Source organism: Globicephala melas, chromosome 12 (genome assembly GCF_963455315.2).
Source record: "Globicephala melas chromosome 12, mGloMel1.2, whole genome shotgun sequence".
Lineage (NCBI taxonomy): Eukaryota > Metazoa > Chordata > Mammalia > Artiodactyla > Delphinidae > Globicephala > Globicephala melas.
This window is the reverse complement of record NC_083325.1, coordinates 44,862,120-44,886,945: the sequence shown is the minus strand read 5'-3', so window position 1 is coordinate 44,886,945 and position 24,826 is coordinate 44,862,120. Positions and strand designations below refer to the sequence as shown.

The 24,826-nt window shown below is 35.4% G+C and overlaps 1 protein-coding gene across 2 annotated transcripts in view; it reads left to right on the top strand.

Annotated features, from left to right (window-relative positions):
• ACYP2 (acylphosphatase 2) overlaps positions 1–24,826 on the top strand; it is a 175,386-nt gene that overhangs the window by 79,110 nt on the left and 71,450 nt on the right. The window contains exon 4 of one of the 2 annotated variants that reach the window (XM_060309606.1): positions 7,369–7,473. The exons of the other annotated variant lie outside the window; for it this stretch is intronic. Coding sequence (XP_060165589.1) covers positions 7,369–7,473 — 105 coding nt within the window. The remainder of the gene's footprint in view (positions 1–7,368; positions 7,474–24,826) is intronic. 2 annotated transcript variants of the gene reach the window in all.

Genomic DNA, 24,826 nt, shown 5'->3' with positions numbered 1-24,826 from the left:
CCCTTCCCTTAACTGATAAAAGTGGTGAACAATGTTCACAAAGACCCAGCCACTTTTCCCATGGGGAGGATTAGTTTTCTATCCCTATGCAACAAATTACTACAAAAATTAATGTCTTAAAACAGCACCCATTTATTAATTCAGTGTTGTGGTCATATGTCTGACATGGTGTTGGGCTGCACCCTGCAGGCCTGTAAGTCCCGTACTTGCCCAGCCTTAAGACTGAAGTAAAAGCCTGGAATCAGTGACAGAGACATCAATAGTTTAATGGGTGGGGGAGCTGACATGCCTGAAGCAAGGTCCTGGAGCACTGTGAGCTACAGATGGTAGGCAGGACATGGGTCAGCAGGTGGAGGGAGGAGGTTACCAGTTATAGGGGGAATTGACATCATCAGGTTGGCTCATCAGTTACCAGCGAAACCAGAGGACCACACTCCCCAACACCCCTTTGATAAGCTATCATAGGTGAGATGTTCTCATCTAAAGATTAGAACGATCACTAGCTGGGGTTGGGGGTAAGTATGTAGGCACTTACTGATTAGGCTCTATGATTAAGAAGGAAGGTCAGTCATGTGAGTAGGGTGTAGGTGGAGTAGGGACTGGTTGAGCAGGGGATGTACAGAGAACAAGAGAACAGCCATCTTGGGTGGCCTGATCATACACATGGCATTGCTGGGTTCTCTGCTCAGGGTAAGACTAAGCTGAAAACAAGGTGTTGACTGGACTGAGTTTTCATCAGAAGGCACTGGGGAAAAACCCACCTCCAAGCACTTTCAAGTTGTTGGCAGAATTCAGTTTCCTGTGGTTGTAGGACTGGGGTTTCCACTTACTTGCTGGCTGTTTTCTGGGGGTAACTCTTTACTCCTAGGAGCCATGTGGTCCCCTCCATCTTTTTTTTTTTTTTTTTTTTTTTGCGGTATGCGGGCCTCTCATTGTTGTGGCCTCTTCCATTGCAGAGCACAGGCTCCAGACGCGCAGGCTTAGCGGCCATGGCTCACGGGCCCAACCGCTCCACGGCATGTGGGATCTTCCCAGACCAGGGCAGGAACCCACGTCCCCTGCATTGGCAGGCGGACTCTCAACCACTGCGCCACCAGGGAAGCCCGGTCCCCTCCATCTTTAAGCCAGCAACCATGCATTGAATCCATTTTGTGCTTCAAATCTCTGACTTCCTCTTCTGCCATTTACAGAGAACAATTCAATGGTTTTTAGTATATTCACAAGATTGTACAACCATTATCTAATTCCAGAATATTTTCTTCACCCCATAAAGAAACCTTATATCCATTAGCAGTCACTCCCCCTTCCCTTGTACCCTCAACTCCTAGCAACCACTAACCTGCTTTCTGTCTCTATGGAATTGCCTGTTCATATAAATGTTATCTTATAATATGTGGTCCTTTGGGACTGGCTTCTTTCACTTAGCATGTTTTCCAAGATTTATCCATGTTGTGGCATGTATCATTAACACTTCATTCTTTTTTATGGCTGAATAATATTCCATCCTATAAATATACCACATCTTGTTTATCCATTCATCACTGCTTGGACATTTAGATCACTTCTACTTTTTGGCTATATGAATAATAATGATTCATATTCACAGTTTTGTGTGGACATGTTTTTAGTTCTCTTGGGTATACTCCTAGGATTAGAATTGCTGTGTCCTTTGGTAACTCTATGTTGAACTTTTTGAGGAGTAGCAAGACTATTTCCCAAAGTGACCGCACCATTTTACAAAGCAGTGTATGAGATTTTTTTCTCCACATCCTCACCAATGCTTGTTATTGTATTTTTTTATTATATCAATAGCATCCTAGTGGGTATGTAGTGATATCTCATTGTGGTTTTGATTTGCATTTCCCTGATAGCTAATGATGTTGCACATTTTTCATGTGTTTATTAGCCATTTATACATACGCTTAGGAGAAATTTCTGTCCAAATCCTTTGACTATTTTTAAAACATTTGGGTTATTTGTCTTTTTAATTGCTGAGTTGTTAGAGTTCTTTTTACATTCCACATACTAAACCCCTATCAGATATAGAATTTGCAAATATTTTCTCCCTTTCTATGGATTCCTTTCATTTTCTTGATGGTGTCTTTGTAGCACACCAGTCTTTTAATTTGATGATGTTCATGTTTCTTTTGCTGCTCATGTGCTTGTTGTCATACATAAGAAATCTTGCTTAATCCAAAGTCATGAAAATTTACACCTATTTTTTCCTGAGTTTATATGTTAAGTTCTTATATTTAGGTCTTTAATTCATTGTGAGTTAATTTTTACATATGGTGTAAGGTTAGGGGTCCAACTTCATCCTTTTGCACTTAGATATCAGTTTGTCCCAGCACCATTTGTTAAAGAGACTATTCTTTCCTCATTAAATAATCTTGATACCTATGTAGAAAATCAAACCATAGATACATAGGCATATTTATGAACTTTCAATTCTATTCCATTGATCCATATATTTGTTTGTATGCCAGTACCACACAGTCTTGATTACTGGTTATAGTAAGTTTTGAAATCGGAAACTGTGAGTCTTCCAACTTTAGTCTTCTTTTTCAAGATATATTTGGCTATTTGTAGTTCCTTGCAATTCTGTATGAGTTTTAGGACCAGCTTGTCCATTTCTGCAAAAAAGAAAGTTGGAATTTTAATAGGGATTTCACTGAAACTGTATATCAATTTGAGAGTATTGACATCTTAACAATATTGTCTTGGAATTCATAAACATGGGATTTCTTTTCATTGATTTAGTTAGGTCTTCTTTAATTTCTTTCAACAATGTTTTGTAGTTTTGCACTTCTTTTGTTAAATTTATTCCGAAGTATTTTATTCCTTTTGATTCTGTTGTTAATAGAATTGTCTTCTTAATTTTGTTTTCAGATTCTTTCATTGCCAAGTATATAGAAATACAGTTGATTTTTGGATTTGATCTTACATCCTGCAACCTTGCTGAACCCATTTATTTGTTCTGATAGTTTTTTAGTGGATTTCTTATTGTCTATATACAGGATCATGTCATCTGCAAACAGAGATAGTTTTACTTCTTCCTTTCCAATCTGGGTGCCTTTTATTTCTATTTCGTGCATAATTGCCCTGGCTAGACCCTCCAGTACAAGGTTGAATAGAAGTAGTGAGGGCAGACATCTTGTCTTGTTCCTGATCTTAGGGGGAAGTCTTTCACCATTAAGTATAATGTTGGCTGTGGGTTTCTTGTAAATGTCTTTCATAAGGTTGAGAAAGTTCCTTTTTATTCCTAGTTTGTTGAGTGGTTTTTAGTCATGAAAGGGTGCAATATTTTGTCAAATGTTTTCTTTGCATCTGTTGAACTGGTCAGATGGTTGGCTTTTCCTTCTTTCTATTAATATGTATTAATTTTTTTATATGTTGAACATAGAGTATTCTTCCAATACTTTTTTCTTCATAAAAGGGTAAAAGAATGATTTGTTTTACAAGTCATTATAAGTCTGAAAATTTTCATTTCAGTTATGGATTATATCTTGCCTGGACATAAGGTTCTTGGAATACAGTTCTGTTTTCTTTAAAGTCTGTATACATCTTTCAGGTTCCGTTGTGGTATAAGAAAGATTCAGTGGCAGTCTGTTTATTTTACCTTTGTAAGTACTCTTTTCTTGCTCTCTATGACTTGATTTTTACTCTCAAAGTTCAAAAACTTCATCATAATTTGTCAATTGTGTGTTCCCCCCTCCCCCCCACCCACCCATTATAACTGCCTGGCATTTGGTGAACTCCTTCAATCTGAAAATTCAATAATTTCTTCAGCACAGAAATTTTCCTATGTGATCATTGCTTCTTTTCTCTTTTTCTGAATGTCCTAGTATTTGCATATTAGACTTTCTGGATCTGTCTTACATGCCTCATATTTTTACCAATAATTTACATTTGTTTGTAATTTTTGCTTTATGATATGATAGTTCCTTTATTTCATTTTCCAGTTTTGGAAATTGGTTTGGTTTCCATTTTTTTAATTTAATTCCATTAAAAAAAATTTTTAATTTGGTTTCCATTTTTTTTCCCTCTTCTGGAATTTTAACCCCAGGTTTCATGTTTCTTTTAGCTCCTCCTCACCAAAATTTTTGTGGTTATTCTCTATGTGTAACATTCTCTGAAACATTCTTATTACCTTGTTATTGTTTCTTCCATTTACTTAGCATTTGTAGAAGGTGACTGTTCTGTCCATTCAGGTTTTCCTAGTTTGAACTGCTGCATAGTCCGTTAGATGTCTATGAAGTTTCTTTGCTTTCTTAGGTCAGGGGAGTGTGTTCTCCCAAACACCTGTAGAGGTGGTAGTGGGTGAAGTCTGTCGGGCCATAGTGGATATTGCCAATAACCTGCAGGAGCTGAGCTCAAAAACTGTGAGACAGCATCTGGGTGTAGAGAGGCTATTTTAGTCAAAGGCAAGATGAAGAACCAGAGGAAACTAGTCAGCGTTGAAGAGGTAACACCCAGTGAGAAGAAGACAGGCCATGTGAGGATCAGAAACCTGTTCTTGACAGGGAGGCCTGCTGTTTTTTATTGTCCTTGGTTTCTCACAAAACCTTTGTGTATCCTCTTATGATACCAGTTATGTATCTCCTCTTCCTACCCACTCCTACCATACACCCACGCTCCACCCCTTTCTTGAGGTGGCTTGAGTTGATTTCTCTTCCCAGACCAGGCAGCAGTCACACCACTGTGGCTGTGAGATGCTTTCGTCTTCACACAGGGCTCGGGAGATGGTGGAGATCCATCTCTTCAACATCCTTTCTGTAGTGACTTAGACTTACCTCACCAGCTATCTCCTTTAGTAATCTCTTCCAAACAATTCCATTCCTTTCCTAAATCCCTTTTCTGAAATTCTCCTTCAGTTCCTGAAGTTTAACTCTCTTCTTAGAGCCTTTTATCTGTACAGATTTACTAAAGTATCTCACGTAATTGGGTCAGGGATACTCCTCTGCAGCTAATTTTGCATCTTTCACGTGATACAGTCTTTTCTTTAGGGTTAAATATGTATCAGTAATTATGAGTAATGTGCTAATCAAACAGAAATTCCCTTTTCGAGTATATTTTCTAGATATTTATGGTTATATTCTCTTTTACTAATTCATGTATTTACTGTTCTAATTTACTTCTTTATACTTCCCAGATTTTTGTTAAGTTCCCTCTCCTTGAAGGTATTTGGCTTTTAAGTTTGGGACCTTGGGCTCAAGATGTCATTGTAACTTATTTGCTTGCAAATATTTTTCTTAAATATTTATGATGGATAACATTGTGAATTAGAGGCACATGTCATGAACTGCAATTTAGATCTGTTATTTATTGTCATTGCTGGCTATGCTTAGAGAATGACTTTGAATTCTTTTCCTATTCACTGAAAAAGTTTTTTTTTTCAAGTCTTGTGATGTTTCTAAAATGTTTATATCCCAAACATGTTATTATATGTTTTCATTTAATTAGGTTGTCTGTCACTTTCCTAAAGGTATAATTAGTAAATTCTATCTCTATTGTTTTTGATTCAAAACTAATCTACTAAAAGGCACTTTGAAAACAGGATAATTTATCCTCCGTGCTTTGACAGACCTAAGACTTGTAGTTTTCACAAATGACATCCTTTATTTATATCAGGTGCCTATTAGTGTTATATAAATTCTCCATGATATTGGTGTCTCTTTGTTTCCTGAAACAGGTGTACCAATCCATTGAGTCCTTTTTGTGATCTTTTCCATAATTATAGAGTACGTGAAATTCACTTACTCCAAAATATAATTTGGAAATGCAAACTAAATGTTCCCCGGTAGGGGGTGCAATCTGTTTTAAACTCTTAATATGTGTAATAATAGCTATAAACCATAGGGGGAACATTCGTAGGCTTTCTCCACGTTAACTCAGGTTATTTGAAAACCTTGTATATTTTATGATAGCCAATGTTTTCCTCAAGTTATAAAATTTGCATAATGTTAGGATAAATGCAGTAAACTTACTCTTATGGTTTTGGGCATTCTTTGGGCAGCGTTCTTCAGAGAAGCAGAATCAATAGTATGTGTATATAGTATATTAATATATATATATGCACACAATACACATACACACACCATATATTGATATCCACATGTATATATGGATATGGAAAGAGAGAAAGAGTTTTATTATTGTGGGAGCTGGCAAATCTGAAATGTGTAGGGCAGGCTGGCTGACTGGAAATATCTAAGTTACAGGCTGGAGACAGAATTCCTTCTCTCGGAAACTTTAGTCTTTTCTTTTAAGGCCTTTAACTAATCAGATGAGGCTCACCCACATTATGGAGGATAATCTGCTTTACTTAAAGTCAACTGATTATAAATGTTAATCAAATCTAAAAAATAACTTCACAGCAACATTTAATCTAGTGTTTAACCAAACAACTGAGCACCGTAGTCTAGCCATGTTGACACATAAAATTAATCATCACTGGCATCTTGCATACATTTTTGTCAGTGCAGGTATGAATCACGATTAAAGATAATGGTATCTAGATTTTCTGGGGTAGCTTGGAGTCAATATTTAGTACAACTCTGCAGTAATAAAGATGCAGATGTACACTTTAGTACTCCAGAGTTGAGTGGGTGGAACATAAACCATAAACTGTCCTTTTTTTTAATTTAATTTTTATTTTATATTAGAGTATAGTTGATTTACAATATTGTATTAGTTTCAGGTGTACAGCAAAGTGATTCAGTTATGCACATATATATATGCATTCTTTTTTAGATTTTTTTCCCATATAGGTTATTACATAATATTGAATAGAGTTCCCTGTGCTATGTAGTAGGTCCTTGTTGATTATAAACCATCCTTCTTATCAGTTTGGACTTTTTCCATAATATTTTTTTTGGTAATCTATAATGGTATTGCTCCAGTTTTCCCTCTGAAACTTAACTTTCAAGTTCTTTGCGTACATTCAATATTGGGCATTTTTGAACACATAATTAGAATAGTGGCCAAAGTGTGGATTAGAGGGAGAAGGTTAATGAACTTGCTATCCTGTGGAATTTCTGAAATCCTAAAATTGTTACCACACAGAATGTTCCAGGACCTCACACATACCCATAAAATGTATCTTCTGGGCTACGTTCCTCATTTGGTTTGTGTAAGCTTCCAGCACAGGGAGATGTCAAGCTTACTTTTTCTTTGACCTTGCATAATTCAGTTGGAGGTCTTCTAGTTGCATTCACCCTCTAGTTTTTTTTTGACTCTAAGTTTTTGTCTACTGTAGTTCAATTCACATAAAAAATATTTTTAGTTATTTTTTCCCCTGCAGTCCTAAAGTGGTTTCTCCCTCTGTCCATCTGTCTCCTTCCTCTCTTCTCTCTTTTTCTCTTTCAGTTCTGATCCTGATGTTAATAATATACTGGCCTTAATCTTGGACTTCTTATTTTCAACTTATGTGACAGTCTTCATCTATATTGTTTTTCCTAAGGTTACTACAAGGTACTTCTAAAATCCTATAATGTTGAATGAAAGTGTAGTGTGTGTGTGTGTGTGTGTGTGTGTGTGTGTGTCTTTTTAATTGTTGGAGTTTAATCTCTAGATGACTTTCCATTAGTTTGGCATCATGTGACCCCCCCAGGGTTGGGCAGGAGATTAGTTTTTGTCCAGAATAGCAGGATACAACAGAAATGATTTTCTTAGCTCCAAAGCCTTCTTTGCTGCAGAAGCACAAATTGAAATAGTGGCTTAGTGATTGACTTAACTCATTAGATAGCCTGCTGATAAGAATTTATGTTTAGACTTCAGAGGGAAAGGAGAGGTTTTGTTTTGTTTTTTTTTTTTGTTTTTTGTTTTTTTCAGGGCTTGCTATAGGTCCCAGTTACAGAGAACAGTAAAAAGAAAAAATGTGACTTTCATATAGTATTGAGCAATATTCCGTGTCATAAATCAAATTTTATAGAATTAGTCATTTGTCAGATTGTGTCCTTACACCCTATTGTGTGACTGTGTATGTGATTAGCTTTTACTTTGATTTCTCCATTATTAAAGAAAAATATTGAGGAAATTACAAAAACAAGTTTTGGGTTTTATTTATTAATTTTTTTGGCAAGCTCAGCTTTTTTAAGCTGTTTATTTTTGCAGATGTATTTCATAAGTTCTTAAGAATGAAGCTAGGAATGTTTGTTGGCTTCCAGGTTAGTACCACCCAGAAATTTTTAAAAAATCTGTTTTCTTAAAATATATGTTTTGTGGGGGACATAGGGGATCTTTTCATTTTTATGAACTAGTAGATTTGAGAAAATATATTTAAATGATGCATTTTAAATACTACTTTTGAATATACTGCTTATTTTCATTCCATATTGGCTTTTTGACTTCTTTGGGGTATTCATTATTTCATAGTTAATGATTTTTATGGAAAGGAGGTGAAAGTTACTCATGTTTTTATTTTCTCTGGAATATTTGAATGTACTGTTCGTGTCATTTTAGAATTGTTTCTTATCATCCAGAGAGCCTCCTACAGAGGTCAGTCTCCAAGGTTATTGATAATTGCTAGTAGATTGTGACTATTTGATCCATCAACAACTATACAGTTCTTGTAGAGTATTTCTTATACAGTTAAAATAACTATATCAAGACATTGTTCTGAAGCACTTTGTTTGAACCAGACTGGAGTAAGCAGAGTTGAGAAAATGACCTTCATTTGGCAAACGTTTATTAAGCCTCCCAGTTGTGACAGGCTTTGACGCCATCCTGTCTCTACAGAAACTGACAGTTTAGACAAAAATGAAAGCAATTATATTCAGTATAGTGACTGTTATAGTATAGAGACTTTTCCTGAGGGTGTCCATTTCTGGCCATCTCCAGATGGCCTGCCACTTTGAGCTTTGAAGTTGGGGAACAAAGCAGAAGCAACAATGCAGAGCAGCCTACTTTGAAATAAAAAAAGTAAAATCTAAGCTGCTGTAGAGAAACATGGTGCTACGCCCTCTTTCTCTTAAATCCTAGATAAAATTAATATACATTATGAAGCAGAGTTCCTCAAGTTGAGAGATGTATCCCACCCTCTTGAAGAAAAATAAAATAAAATAGAATCCCTGTGAACTTCCAGTACTGACTGAAATTGTTATCATAATATTACTTAAATTACTCGTTTTACTAATTACTTATGTTAATTAGTATTCACAAACATAAAACTACATATTTTATGCTTATAACTTATTCTAAATAAAACCAAGACAAATGTACAAATTAAATAAGACTACAAAATCATTATAATTCAAATGAACATTACAATTCAATTTAAATCAACATGGATTTAATGGGATGGGTGACACTGATTTGCTGAAATAGCATTGATTTGGAGAATTATAGCAGAAAGATGTCACTCCAAGTCTAGTGTTGTGGTTCATCTGTTTTCTGTGTTTGGATTTTGATAATACTTACTCAGCCAATGCCTGTTTACATAAGTATGTTATTCAAACAATATTAATAACTTTACGTCTCTGATTGGAACTTGGGCAAATCAAACCTCAGTGAATAGTCTTGAAACAGCACATTAAAGACATATCACTTGGCAACTCTGTAAAGCTTTATTACTGATACTTGGAGAAAAAGTTAGCCTAATTGATGTCTTCATTAAATAGGTATCCAGTGCAACTATTGCTAGGATCAGGGATAGAAAAACTCTTTTTGGAAAATTTAGACCATACTTATTTCCAATAAATTGATATGAGCTGGCACAGTCAAAGATGATATTGGGCTCTCCCACCACTTTGTTTATATAGAGCCTTCCAGTCAGCTATCCCTAATGTTAATCAATGAACTCAGTTGCACATACAAACTACTGCATAAAAATCTTACAACAATACACAGTTGCACGGGGTCATCCAAAAGATGCATACTATCTTTAAATTTCTTTTTAAAAGATGGTCGTCACCTAGAGGGGTGGGATAGGGAGGGTGGGAGGTAGGGAGATGCAAGAGGGAGGACATATGGGGATATATGTATACATATAGCTGATTCACTTTGTTATAAATCAGAAACTAACACACCATTGCAGAGCAATTATACTCCAATAAAGATGTTAAAAAAAAAGATGGTCGTAAAAATTAAAACAAATGTTTTTTAAAACATCGCCAAGAATTTGAAGACCTTTAATAATATATTCATAGATGTGAGCTTGAGAAATACTGCTATAGAGTACTCAGCAGTTCCTGATGGTGAAAAAAAAGACTTTCACATCCTGATTTCTATCTGTTTAAGTAAGTTGGTAAATAGTTTCTCTATTCTAGATCCATATTAAAGTATAGTATTACAATGATATTTAAATCTGATGTCCAGGACCTGACGTGAAATACAAAGAATTTAGGTATGTCCTAGGTTTTGAGACAAACCTAACTACTGTTAGCCCTTGTTCTGTGGAGGCTATGAGCATCCTGATCTACTTCGCTGGGGTGAAAGACTATGAAGAACAGCTTTGATGTCTTCTATAACCAGACCTGGCTATGGGCAGTTTTGTTATTTCTATGTTTGAGTGTAGAATTTTTATTTTACTTTGAGGACTATGATGTTCAATTTTCAGGTATTACTGGTTATATTTAATTCCTAAATATTATAATTGATTTACTTACTAAAGAATAAATTTAACTCTAGTCTCACCAGCTTTTTTCCCTACCCTTTCTGGGTTTCAGATATCTAAATGACATCTACCATTTCTCTATGTATTGTATTACAGTGCTCTTTTTCTTCTCAACTTTAAAACTCATTATTTCCATCTCTACTTGATCAGAAAGGTAGGATAATCAGAGCTTGAAAATTTACTCAGAGCAAACCTGTATCTCTCATGATGCCAGGAATTCTGCTTTATTCCTTTTTTTTCTCTCATTTATTTTTAGCTAATTTATATCTGGCAGGATTTTAATCAGGGGCATAACGTGTTTACATTTGATAAGGGGATGATTGTAAGCTCCACCTACTGCCTGCTTTAGCGCTTGGCACATAGTAGGTACTCATTGTAGGTGAATGAAGGAATAAACAAAGGAAATGAATGAATTTGGTGTAGTGGTAGGGGTGATGGTGTGGCTGTATTAGATTTTTAGCAGGGCACATTTTAGATTGTTTTTCCATTTGAAGCTGGAGGCTTTGTCTTAACTGATTTTCATACTGCCTGAGCTTTTACTTATTTTTGGAGATGCAGGAACCTTTTGGAAAATTTGTTAATTTCTCTGGCTAATGACACTTAGGGTGAGCATGATCTTTGGATAACCATAGTGGATGGATTGCCTTTCACATTACAGGAAACAGTTGCCATAGATTACATATCAAACTGCACATAGAATTTCTACTTTGTTTCGCTTTTTAATTTTAGTTTGAGTTCATCTGTCATCCTGGAGCCTTAGATGTTATCTCCTTTTCCCTGAACTGCTGACTGAATGCATTTCTCTGTGCTTTACTGGGGCTGGAATAACCCAGTTATGATCATGCTAATAGTGGCCTGTCATGTAGGCCTTTACTCTCTACTTCCCTACTCCCAGAATCAAAATAGGAGTGAAAACACAAGAAGAGTACAAAGAAAATGGCTTTATTTCTGACACTGCACACACAGCTTATTTTATATGACCTTGGTGATAAGTATGAAAATGAGGACCGCAACTGCATTCTTCATTAGTCAATTCACCAATTGGGTTAGCAGATTTCCTTTTAAAAAGTAGTTGTGGGGCTTCCCTGGTGGCGCAGTGATTGAGAGTCCGCCTGCCGATGCAGGGGACACGGGTTCGTGCCCGGGTCTGGGAGGAATCCACGTGCCGCGGAGCGGCTGGGCCCGTGAGCCATGGCCGCTGGGCCTGTGCGTCCGGAGCCTGTGCGTCCGGAGCCTGTGCTCCGCGGCGGGAGAGGCCGCGGCGGGGAGAGGCCCGCGTAGCGCAAAAAAAAAAAAAAAAAAAAAGTAGTTGTGTAGTTTGTAGCTGCACAGTAGCCAGATGCATTTGATAAATCAAGTTCATTTTGTTTTGACTAAAAGACTAAATATATTCCTGTACAAAAATATTAAAAAACTTTATGTACAGAAGAAAATTTGTCACCTATAATCCTACCACCTAGAAATAACCACATTTTAATAGAAGCTACCTTTTTTTTTTTTTGATGTGGATCATTTTTAAAGTCTTTCTTGAATTTGTTACAATATTGCTTCTGTTTTGTTTTTTTTGGCTGTGAGGCATGTGGGATGTTAGCTCCCTGGTCAGGGATCGAACCCACACCCCCTGCATTAGAAGGTAAAGTCTCAACCACTGGATGGCCAGGGAAGTCTCAAAGCTACCTTTTTTTTTTTTTAATGTCTTGGCTAGTTTCACCACAAGAATTTTAAAATATATCCTTTTTTTAAAACTTTTTCTAAACGTAAATTTATTTATTATAGATTTACTTTTAGAAAAATTAGAAGATACAGATCAAATAAAAAGAATACCCATTATAATACCATCTAGAGATAACTGCTATTAAGATTTTGTTATATATTCTTCCAGACTTTCAATTACATAATAAAATATGTAAATTTATGACTAGGTACATAATTTTTTATAAAAAGGAAGCACACCATACATACTTAGGTATAATTTTTTTTGCAAATATCTTTCCATGTCAGTAAATATATATATCCCCATGATCATTACTTTTGGCTATATGACATGCCATTTTTTTGATGTATAAAATAAATATATTTAGCAAAGTTCATGATGATTAAAAATTAGGCCATTAAAAAATTCCTTGATAATTGTTTATGGCAGAGTTTGTGCCATACATAATTCTTACATCTTTATGAATCCAATCTGTCAGTCTCATTATGGTTTCTGCTTTTGGGATCATGCTTAGGAATTCCTTACCAATACAAATATTTTAAAATTATTCAGCTCTGTGTTCTTCTAGTACTTTGGTGTTTTCTATTTTAAAACTAAAAACTTCAACCAATATAAAATTTATCTTACATATTACGGGACAGGAATCTACTTTATTTTTTTTCTAAAATGCTTAAATAATCTATCCCTCTGCTAATTTAAACAATGGATCTGTTCCTAGGCTTTAAAGTTTTGTTTCATTGATCAATTTCCATTCCTGTGCAAGATCCATACTATTTTAATTATTTTTTTAAATCCTATTTTTTTACACACACACACACACACACACACACACACACACACACACTGTATTTTATTTTTACAAGAGATAAATAAACTGACACCAAGCATTGTAAATGGATGACCATAACAAAAGCAACAATGACTGCAATTACCAAACACAAAACACACTCATACTATGTCATAATATTGACATTCAGTCCAGTAATCCTCCACTGTAACAGCTCCTTTACTTTGCAGTGAAAATTGATTTGTATATTTTTTGCCTCTGAGTCCTTGTGGGATGTTTTTTTTAATTCAAACAGAAAGTCACAAAAATTATAATCATCCTCATCAGTTCACTCAGTCCCATGTAATTAATTATTTTTTTCATCTTGATCTTTTGTTAGCATTTTATGAATTCATCAGTTTTCCATTAGACTTCTGAAAATGCTTATTCATTCAGTTCAGCAGTATAGTCAGTTACCAGAAACCTGTACTTGAATTCCATGAATTCCTTGAAGATGAAACCCTTTTATAGGAACATTTTTGCAAAAGCATCAGAGTACACCCAGAACTGTCTGTAAATGACAAAAGACTTAAAAATGACCACAGTTAAAGATTTGATGAAAGTTCATAATAATGCAATTGACAAGGAAATTTAGTTATTTCTGAGATATACATTTTTAAGTAATAACTAGAATTATGACTTATAACATTATACCAGAACATATAAGATTTTTAGAAATTTCATGTAATGTCTGAAACATTTATATTAACATATTTCCATACAAATAACCCAAAGAAAGTTTAGTATTAGTTGTTTTTATTGTTTGTTTGTTTGTTTGTTTATACTGCAGGTTCTTATTAGTCATCAATTTTACACACATCAGTGTATACATGTCAATCCCAATTGCCCAATTCAGCACACCACCATCCCCACCCCACAGCAGTTTTCCCCCTTGGTGTCCATACGTTTGTTCTCTACATCTGTGTCTCAACTTCTGCCCTGCAAACCAGTTCATCTGTACCATTTTTCTAGGTTCCACATACATGTGTTAATATACGATATTTGTTTTTCTCTTTCTGACTTACTTCACTCTGTATGACAGTCTCTAGATCCATCCATGTCTCAACAAATGACTCAATTTCGTTCCTTTTTATGGCTGAGTAATATTCCATTGTATATATGTACCACATCTTCTTTATCCGTTTGTCTGTCAATGGGCATTTAGGTTGCTTCCATGACCTGGCTATTGTAAATAGTGCTGCAATGAACTTTGGGGTGCATGTGTCTTTTTGAATTATGGTTTTCTCTGGGTATATGCCCAGTAGTGGGATTACTGGATCATATGGTAATTCTATTTTTAGTATTTTAAGGACCCTCCATACTGTTCTCCATAGTGGCTGTATCACTTTATGTTCCCACCAACAGTGCAAGAGGGTTCCCTTTTCTCCACACCCTCTCCAGCATTTGTTGCTTGTAGATTTTCTGATGGTATCCATTCTAACTGGTGTGAGGTGATACCTCATTGTAGTTTTGATTGGCATTTCTCTAATAATTAGTGATGTTGAGCAACTTTTCATGTGCTTCTTGGCCATCTGTATGTCTTTTTTGGAGAAATGTCTATTTAGGTCTTCTGCCCATTTTTTGATTGGGTTGTTTGTTTTCTTAATATTGAGCTGCATGAGCTGTTTATATATTTTGGAGATTAATCCTTTGTCCGTGGATTCGTTTGCAAATATTTTCTCCCATTCTGAGGGTTGTCTTTTCGTCTTGCTTATGGTTTCCTTTGCTGTGCAAAAGCTTTGAAGTTTCATTAGGTCCCATTTGTTAATTTTTGTTTTTATTTCCATTACTCTAGGAGGTGGATCAAAAAAGATCTTGCTGTGATTTATGTCAAAGAGTGTTCCTCCCATGTTTTCCTTGAAGAGTTTTACTGGTCTTACATTAAGGCTTCTAATCGACTTTGAGTTTATTTTTGCATATGGTATTAGGGAGTGTTCTAATTGCATTCTTTTACGTGTAGCTGTCCAGTTTTCCCAGCCCCACTTATTGAAGAGACTGTCTTTTCTCCATTGTACATCCTTGCCCCCTTTGTCATAGGTTAGTTGACCATAGGTGTGTGGGTTTATCTCTGGGCTTTCTGTCTTGTTCCATAGATCTATGTTTCTGTTTTTGTGCCAGTACCATATTTTCTTGATGACTGTAGCTTTGTAGTATAGTCTGAAGTCAGGGAGTCTGATTCCTCCATCTCTGTATTTTTCCCTCAAGACTGCTTTGGCTATTCGGGGTCTTTTGTGTCTCCATACAAATTTTAAGAATTTGTTCTAGTTCTGTAAAAAATGCCATTGGTAATTTCATAGGGATTGCCCTGAATCTGTAGATTGCTTTGGGTAGTATAGTCATTTTCACAGTATTGATTCTTCCAATCCAAGAACATGGTATATCTCTCCATCTGATTGTGTTACCTTTGATTTCTTTCATCAGTGTCTGATAGTTTTCTGCATACAGGTCTTTTCTCTCCCTAGGTAGGTTTACTCCTAGGTATTTTATTCTTTTTGTTGCAATGGTAAATGGGAGTGTATCCATAATTTCTCTTTCAGATTTTTCATCATTAGTGTATAGGAATGCAAGAGATTTCTGTGCATTAATTTTGTATCCTGCAACTTTACCAAATTCATTGATTAGCTCTAGTAGTTTTCTGGTGGCATTTTTAGGATTCTCTATATATAGTATCAAGGCATCTGCAAACAGTGACAGTTTTACTTCTTTTCCAATTTGTATTTCTTTTCCTTCTCTGATTGCTGTGGCTATGACTTCCAAAACTATGTTGAATAATAGTGGTGAGAGTGGACATCCTTGTCTCATTCCTGATCTTAGAGGAAATGCTTTCAGTTTTTCACCATTGAGAATGATGTTTGCTGTGGATTTGTCATATTTGGCCTATTATGTTGAGGTAGGTTCCCTCTATGCCCACTTTCTGGAGAGATTTTATCATAAATGGGTGTTGAATTTTGTCAAAAGCTTTTTTTGCATCTGTTGAGATGATCATGTGGTTTTTCTTCTTCAATTTGTTAATATGATGTATCACATTGAATGATTTGCATATATTGAAGAATCCTTGCATCCCTGGGATAAATCCCACTTGATCATGGTGTATGATCCTTTTAATGTGTTGTTGCATTCTGTTTGCTAGTATTTTGTTGAGGATTTTTGCATCTATATTCATCAATGATATTGGTCTGTAATTTTCTTTTTTTGTAGTATCTTTGTCTGGTTTTAGTATCACGGTGATGGTGGCATCATGGAATGAGTTTGGGAGTGTTCCTTCCTCTGCACGTTTATGGAAGAGTTTAAAAAGGATGGGTGTTAGCTCTTCTCTAAATATTTGATAGAATACACCTGTGAAGCCATCTGGTCCTGGACTTCTGTTTGTTGGAAGATTTTTAATCACAGTTTCAATTTCATTACTTGTGATTGGTCTGTTCATATTTTCTATTTCTTCCTGGTTCAGTCTTGGAAGGTTACACCTTTCTAAGAATCTGTCCATTTCTTCCAGGTTGTCCATTTCATTGGCATAGAGATGCTTGTAGTAGTCTCTTAGGATGCTTTGTATTTCTGCGGTGTCTGTTGTAACTTCTCCTTTTTCATTTCTAATTTTATTTGAGTCCTCTCCCTCTTGATGATTCTGGCTAATGGTTTATCAATTTTGTTTATCTTCTCAAAGAAACAGCTTTCAGTTTTATTGATATTTGCTATTGTTTTCTTTGTTTCTCTTTCATTTATTTCTGCTCTGATCTTTATGACTTCTTTCCTTCTGCTAACTTTGGGTTTTGTTTGTTCTTCTTTCTCTAGTCCCTTTAGGTGTAAGGTTAGATTGTTTATTTGAGATTTTTCTTGTTTCTTGAGGTAGGCTCATATAGCTATAAACTTCCCTCTTAGAACTGCTTTTGCTGCATCCCATAGGTTTTGGATCGTCGTGTTTGCATTGTCATTTGTGTCTAGGTATTTTTTGAATTCCTCTTTGATTTCTTCAGTGATCTCTTGGTTATTTAGTAATGTATTGTTTAGCCTCCATGTGTTTGTGTTTTTTACGTTTTTTCCCCTGTAATTCACTTCTAATCTTGTAGCGTTGTGGTCAGAAAAGATGCTTGATATGATTTCAATTTTCTTAAATTTACTGAGGCTTGATTTGTGACCCAAGATGTGATCTATCCTGGAGAATGTTCCGTGTGGACTTGAGACGAAAGTGTAATCTGCTCTTTTTGGATGGAATGTCCTATAAATATCAATTAAATCTATCTGGTCTATTGTGTAATTTAAAGCTTCTGTTTCCTTAATTATTTTCATTTTGGATGATCTGTCCATTCATGTAAGTGAGGTGTTAAAGTCCCCAACTATTATTGTGTTACTGTCGATTTCCTCTTTTTTAGCCGTTAGCAATTGCCTTATGCATTGAGGTTCTCCTATGTTGGGTGCATATATATTTATAATTGTTATATCTTCTTCTTGGATTGATCCCTTGTTCATTATGCAGTGTCCTTCCTTGTCTCTTGTAACATTCTTTATTTTAAAGTTTATTTTATCTGATATGAGTATAGCTACTCCAGCTTTCTTTTGATTTCCATTTGCATGGAATATCTTTTTCCATGCCCTCACTTTCAGTCTGTATGTGTCCCTAGGTCTGAAGTGGGTCTCTTGTAGACAGCATATATATGGGTCTTGTTTTTGTATCCATTCAGCAAGTCTGTGTCTTTTGGTTGGAGCATTTAATCCATTCACGTTTAAGGTAATTATTGATATGAATGTTCCTCTGACCATTTTCTTAATTGTTTTGGGTTTGTTTTTGTAGGTCCGTTTCTTCTCTTGTGTTTCCCACTTAGAGAAGTTCCTTTAGCATTTGTTGTAGAGCTGGTTTGGTGGTGCTGAATTCTCTTAGCTTTTGCTTGTCTGTAAAGCTTTTAATTTCTCCATCTAATCTGAATGAGATCCTTGCCAGGTAGAGTAATCTTGGTTGTAGTTTCTTCCCTTTCATTACTTTAAGTATATCATGCTACTCCCTTCTGGCTTGTAGAGTTTCTGCTGAGAAATCAGCTGTTAACCTTATGGGAGTTCCCTTGTATGTTTTTTGTCATTTTCCCCTTGCTGTTTTCAATAATTTTTCCCTGTCTTTAATTTTTGCCAATTTGATTACTATATGTCTCAGCGTGTTTCTCCTTGGGTTTATCCTGTATGGGACTCTCTGTGCTTCCTGGACTTGGGTGGCTATTTCCTTTCCCATGTTAGGAAATTTTTCGACTTTCTCTCTCTCTTCTCCTTCTGGGACCCCTATAATGGGAATGTTGTTGCATTTAATGTTGTCCCAGAGGTCTCTTAGGCTGTCTTCATTTCTTTTCATTCTTTTTTCTTTAGTCTGTTCCACAGCAGTGAATTCCACCATTCTGTCTTCCAGGTCACTTATTCGTTCTTCTGCCTCAGTTATTCTGGTATTGATTCCTTCTAGTGCATTTTTCATTTCAGTTATTGTATTGTTCATCTCTGTTTGTTTGTTATTTAATTATTCTAAGTCTTTGTTAAACATTTCTTGCATCTTCTCGATCTTTGCCTCCATTCCTTTTCCGAGGTCCTGGATCATCTTATCATTATTCTGAATTCTATTTCTGGAAGGTTGCCTATCTCCACTTCATTTAGTTGTTTTTCTGGGGTTTTATCTTGTTCCTTCATCCAGTATATAGCCTTCTGCCTTTTCATCTTGTCTATCTTTCTATGAATGTGGGTTTTATTCCACAGGCTGAAGGATTATATTTCTTCTTGCTTCTGCTGTCTGCCCTCTGGTCTATTTTAATTTTTGAGTGTCTTTAGTATGTGTCAGTTGATGTCTGCTTGAGCAAAACCTCTTAAAGTTTTTTGGCTAGTGTAACAGCTGGTCATCTTCCAGATAAATATGAGAATAATCTGTCAAGTTGCAAACATTTTTTGCAACTTGAATTTTTTATTAAAATTATGTTAAATGTAAAGATTAATTTGGGGAGATTGACATATTTATAATATCTTCTCATCAAATAATATATAGTATGTTGTCTGTAGTTAACAGTACTGTATTTTATAATTGAACGTTGCTGAGAGAGTAATCTTAAATGTTCTTACCACACACACAAAATGGTAACAATATGAGGTGATGGATGTGTTAACTAACTTTATTGTGGTAATCATTGCACAATATATACATATACCAAATCATCATGTTGTATACCTTAAACTTACACAATGTTGTATGTCAATTATTTCTCAATAAATCTGGCAAAACATAAAATATATCTATTTATCTTATTATTTTTACTTCCTAATTATATTTTTAATTTTATTCATATAGCTTTAGCACATTTTTGTTAAGATGATTTCAAAATACTTTATCCTTTGTTGCAATTGTGAGTAAGAGCTTTTTCTCTTATTTTCTGATTATTGCTAGTGCAGATATATATGAATTGATTACATTTGTTTTAGCTTATTTTTAAAATTATTTATTCTACTAGATTTTTATTTTATTTTCCTGGGTTTTCCATTACTTAGATCTTATTTTCCTTTCTTGAACCATTGCATAGGTTCAAACCTACTCTAGAAAAGTGTTGAAAATTTTGATGATAGCAGTGCTTTCTTGACTTTTTCCTGACTTCAAAGGAAGGCTCCAGGTTATCACTATCCAATAGAACTTTCTGTAACTCTGTGATAATTCTCCAATTGATCAATACATGTGGCCATTGAGCACTTAAAATGTTGCTAATGATATTGAAAAACTGTATTTTAATTTAATATAATTTTAATTAATTTAAATATAAACAGCCAGCAGGCTTTAGTAGGGCCAATAGAGGCTACTGTACTGGACAGCACAACTCTAGGTTTTCATTGTTAATTATGTTGAGTGTTTATTTCAGATGGGTTTTTAACTTGTTAAAGCCAGCTTAGAGTAAAGATGATGGGGTAAAAGTGAGATTATCATGTATAATAGATAATTGCCAAACACAAGCCTTTAGCAGATGTGAAAGAGAGTAGAGGATTGAATGATAGGTGGAGTGAGATGAGGGTTGAAGCAAAGCTTGTTTTCCATATGTTGATTTTGTTATTAACATAAGTGTGGTCCCAAATCCAACCCTTTACTACCCTCCAAAATATGTACTTTCTTCTATTTTCATTATTTCTATTAATATTGTCACCACGATCTTAGCCCAAAACCTTGTTATAACTTTTTTGATTTTTCTCTCTTCCTTGTGCCCTAAAACTCAAATATTCCTTCACCCCACCTCCATTTTCACGAGCCTACATCTTACCCATTCTTCAAGGTCTTCACAAGTGTACCTTCTGTATGAAATAACCCTTTCTTGATCTCATAAATTAAAAGTAGTTTTGGGCTTCTCTGGTGGTACCGTGGTTAAGAATACACCTGCCAATGCAGGGGACACAGGTTCGAGACCTGGTCCGGGAAGATCCCACGTGCCATGGAGCAACTAAGCCCATGCGCCACAACTACTGAGCCTGCGCTCCACAACTACTGAAGCCTGCACACCTAGAGCCTATGCTCCACAAGAGGAGCCACTGCAATGGGAAGACTGCACGCCGCAACTAAGAGTTGCCCCCACTCGCCACAACTAGAGAAAGCTCACACGCAGCAACGAAGAGCCAGTGCAGCCAAAAATAAATATAAATAAATAAATTTATTTAAAAAAAAGTCGTTTTGTCTTCCTTGAAACTAGGATTTAATTTGTGCTTCCTTTTTATAGTGCTTAGTCCTGCACATTTCCTTATAGCTTTTAATGAACATATCTATGTCTATTGTATTGATATATTTTACAATTGATATTGTAAATATTATAGTACATATCCATTGTAAGCTCTTTGAGGAAATAATCCTTGACTGATTTACCTTTCTGTCCTGAAGGGTCCCTCTGCTGCTATGTTGCATAGCTATACATGCAGTCAGTAAATATTTATTAAATGAGTCACATCCAACTTGTATTAATCGTATGTTTTGTATGTCTTTTCTTCAATTGATAACTTTTGTAGAGCAAGGCTCATATGTATTTATTTTTGTAGTCTGCATACTAGCACAATGCTAAGCTTTGAATAATTGATAATTATTTAAAATCTTATTTATAAAAATAGTGTTAAGACATATCACTTAGAATTGCTGTTTGGCTGTATGTAATGGAAATCCAATTAGAGTAGCTTAACCAAACAGTTATTTTTCTCAAATAATAAGAAAGCTAGAGGTAGACAGTCTAGGACTGGTACAGTGGTGTCATGATATCATCAATGCCCCAGATTTTTTCTGTCCTTACATTATAGCTCTTGTCTTTGTGGTCATAGTAAGGCTCTTCCACCTCCAAGCATCATATTCATGTTTCTGTCCCTTTCTATCAGGAAAACAGTAACTTTTCTGGAGGTTTCTACAAATAGACTCCTGCTCATTTTAGTCAGAATGTGGGTCACATGGGCATTTTTCCACCTGCCAGGGGATTTTGGAAGGTGAGTATTTTTAAATAGGTACATTGCCATACAAGCAAAATTTGTATTCTTTTCATAAGGAAGAAAAGGAGAATGTATCTTGGATGGGTATGTATCTTGGATATGGAATTTACACGTAAAACCACTATAATCTACAAAGGGGTGATAAGATACATGTGACAGTTTCAACAATTCGAGACAATTATATGATAAATTACATACACACAGACAATAAATGCTTTCAAAGGTTAGAGGTAGAAAAGCTCCCTGGAAAATGGAGTTGACTAGGAAATCTTCAATGTAAGAGGTGGGAGTAGAACAGAGCCTTAAAAGATGGGTCAAATATTATACAGAGGTACTGGATGCCTATTTTGCAAGTGAGGAGTTACATGTTTAAAGTGTGTTTTTGAATTACTAAACCAGCTTAGCAATAATGCACTCATATCATAGGGCAATCGAAAATAAGTTGGGACAACGTAATGGAGGATTATGTATGCCACCATGAAGAGTTTGGATTTGAGATTTGTTCAGATCAACAGATCTATTGGAGATTTCTTTTTTTTTTTTTACATCTTTATTGGGGTATAATTGTTTTACAGTGGTGTGTTAGTTTCTGCTTTATAACAAAGTGAATCAGTTATACATATACATATGTTCCCATATCTCTTCCCTCTTGCGTCTCCCTCCCTCCCACCCTCCCTATCCCACCCCTCCAGGCGGTCACAAAGCACCAAGCCGATATCCCTGTGCCATGCGGCTGCTTCCCACTAGCTATCTACCTTACGTTTGGTAGTGTATATGTGTCCATGCCTCTCTCTCGCTTTGTCACAGCTCACCCTTCCGGAGATTTCTGAAAAGAGGAATAATAAGGGAAAGTAGAATAGAAATGGTAACATGTTAGAGTTTAAAAGACTAATTCACAGATTAGTTCATTAAAATTAATATCAAATGCTGTACCTCCTATCCAGTAGTTAAGATAGTTCATAGCATTTTTCACCAAAGCAGCTGGTCCTAAGGGGTCTCCAATACCTAAAATGGATATTTAATACTATTTCACTTGAAGCCCCGAATGTAGAACAGTGGCACTCTAGAATTCAAATTTTCTATTCAACTTATTTTTTTTATATTGCCAAGTAGTTCTTTGTTTCTGTTATTACCACAGGGATTAGAAATATTATGTCAGAATATTTTATCATATTAATACCCAAGTGTAATCTTTCTTAATTAAATCATTTCTCTAAACTTGCACTGAATAATTAATAAAATGATGATTGAAAACAGATTGGTGCTCCTTTGACTAAGTGTACTTTTTGTTGTCTGTTTTCTCAACCAAGAATTTTAAGTCTGTTGAAAATGCTTAAACTTCAAAGCACTTACGTTGAGCCAATGTTTTATTTTCCTTTTAAAATCAATCTTAATACATTTTGCAAAGTTTTTTTTTAAGATAATTGAGGTGTGTTAGAGCTTTCCCCAGATATACTTACGGATTTTTTAAATGACAGATATTTATTCTAAGAAATGACAGGTATTTATTTAACTGTAAATCTCACTAAATAGTATGGATTTCTTACCTTCTACTTTAATAATGATATCAATTACATTTGATGGTTTGACATAGCAGTTTGAGTAAATAGACTGATTTAATTGAAACGTGTAAAACATGCTTGAAATTATTTCCTATATAATTTTAAATGAACATCTGAAGCCTGAATTACCTCATTTATTTTGTAATTGGAATACCAGAAATTTCCACCTTCATTAGTGCTTCATCTGTCTCCTCCTTAATTACCATAAGATCTTTACTTTTAGAGTCCCATTAATATGAATTTAACTCCATGTAGAAATACAGATATAATGCAATTACACCCAACTAGTTAAAATTTCAGCATTCATTGTTGGGTACTTTTTGACTATTGTTCAGCTCCCATAATTATATATGACTAAATTATCAGCTCCCTGCTTTATTAGTTGAAAAATAATAGCATGTAACACCAATCGAGAGATTCTCGTGGTTAGTGGCCATTGCAAATTTTAAGTAAAATGCCTGATATGAAGCACTTTCTTTTTTACAAACCTGGTTGGTACTTCAAATAATCACAAAATGGAATGACCATAGAAGCCAAGGCTAACATTTGTTGAGGGCCTGGCCACACATGTGCTTGGCACTCATGTCACATATTCTTTCACAGCAAACCTGTCAGTCAGTAAACACATATATATTGAGCACTTGTTATATGCCAGATATTGCAAGATGTATTGTCCTATTTTTGTTGAATGAAGAAACAGGCTCAGAAAAGTTAAGTGACTAGATCTAATCTCACAGCTAGGAAAGGGCAGAGCTAGGATTTGACTCGAGGTCTGATTTCAGAGATCATACGATTATCATCATTGGGTTCTTCATGTTTGGAAGAGTGGAAATATGAGAAAAGATAGAATTTACAAACTGATTTCCCTAATATGTGTTGGTGTGCGATTCCTAATAATCATTTGCTGTATGACCCAGATATCACCTGGAATTGTCTCAGCATTTAGATATCTGTGTATAATTAGCTTAGACCCCGGTGGTTTTATAGCCTTTGGAAGCCTGAAGCTCTCCCCACAATTTCTAATTCCCAGGTCTTACACTCTTATGGTCCCCCTCCTGTGTTTGTCTGGTGGCCACCTCGATTTGCCATGTCAGTCGACATTTGCATGTCAATCTGGGTGTAAAGCTCCATCCTTTCACGTTTTTATAGCACATGCCTTCACCAAGCATTTTATGAGTATTGGGAAGGATCCCCTTACAAACCAAAAAGTCTTCCACCATCCCTTCCCTCTCAGCCTTGCCCCTTAATTGCAATGCCTTGCCTCTCTACCCAAATTCTTCTCCTTCTGTTTTGCAAAATAAGTTTACCTTTCCTTTGAAGCCAGGATATTCCAGGTCCCTGACAACTTTGGGAGTCACATCTCTACCCCCAAGTTGGAGTGTCAGTGTGTGCCTTCCTTGTTTCTATCTCATTAAAAGCAAAAATCGTGAGATTCTCTTGGAAAACAGCAAAATTTGGAATTAGTCTCATCAGTCTGACAGCCCTCATTTAGCTCAGTTTTAATTTGAATTTCATGGAATTTTCAACATCAACAATTTTGTTCAACTAACCTTAAATGGTGAGAACTGAAAACATCTAATACAAGAAAGAGCTACTCTTCTTAGATTAGAAATAAAATACTTTACATAACTAAGAAAAAGCCTATCTTTAGA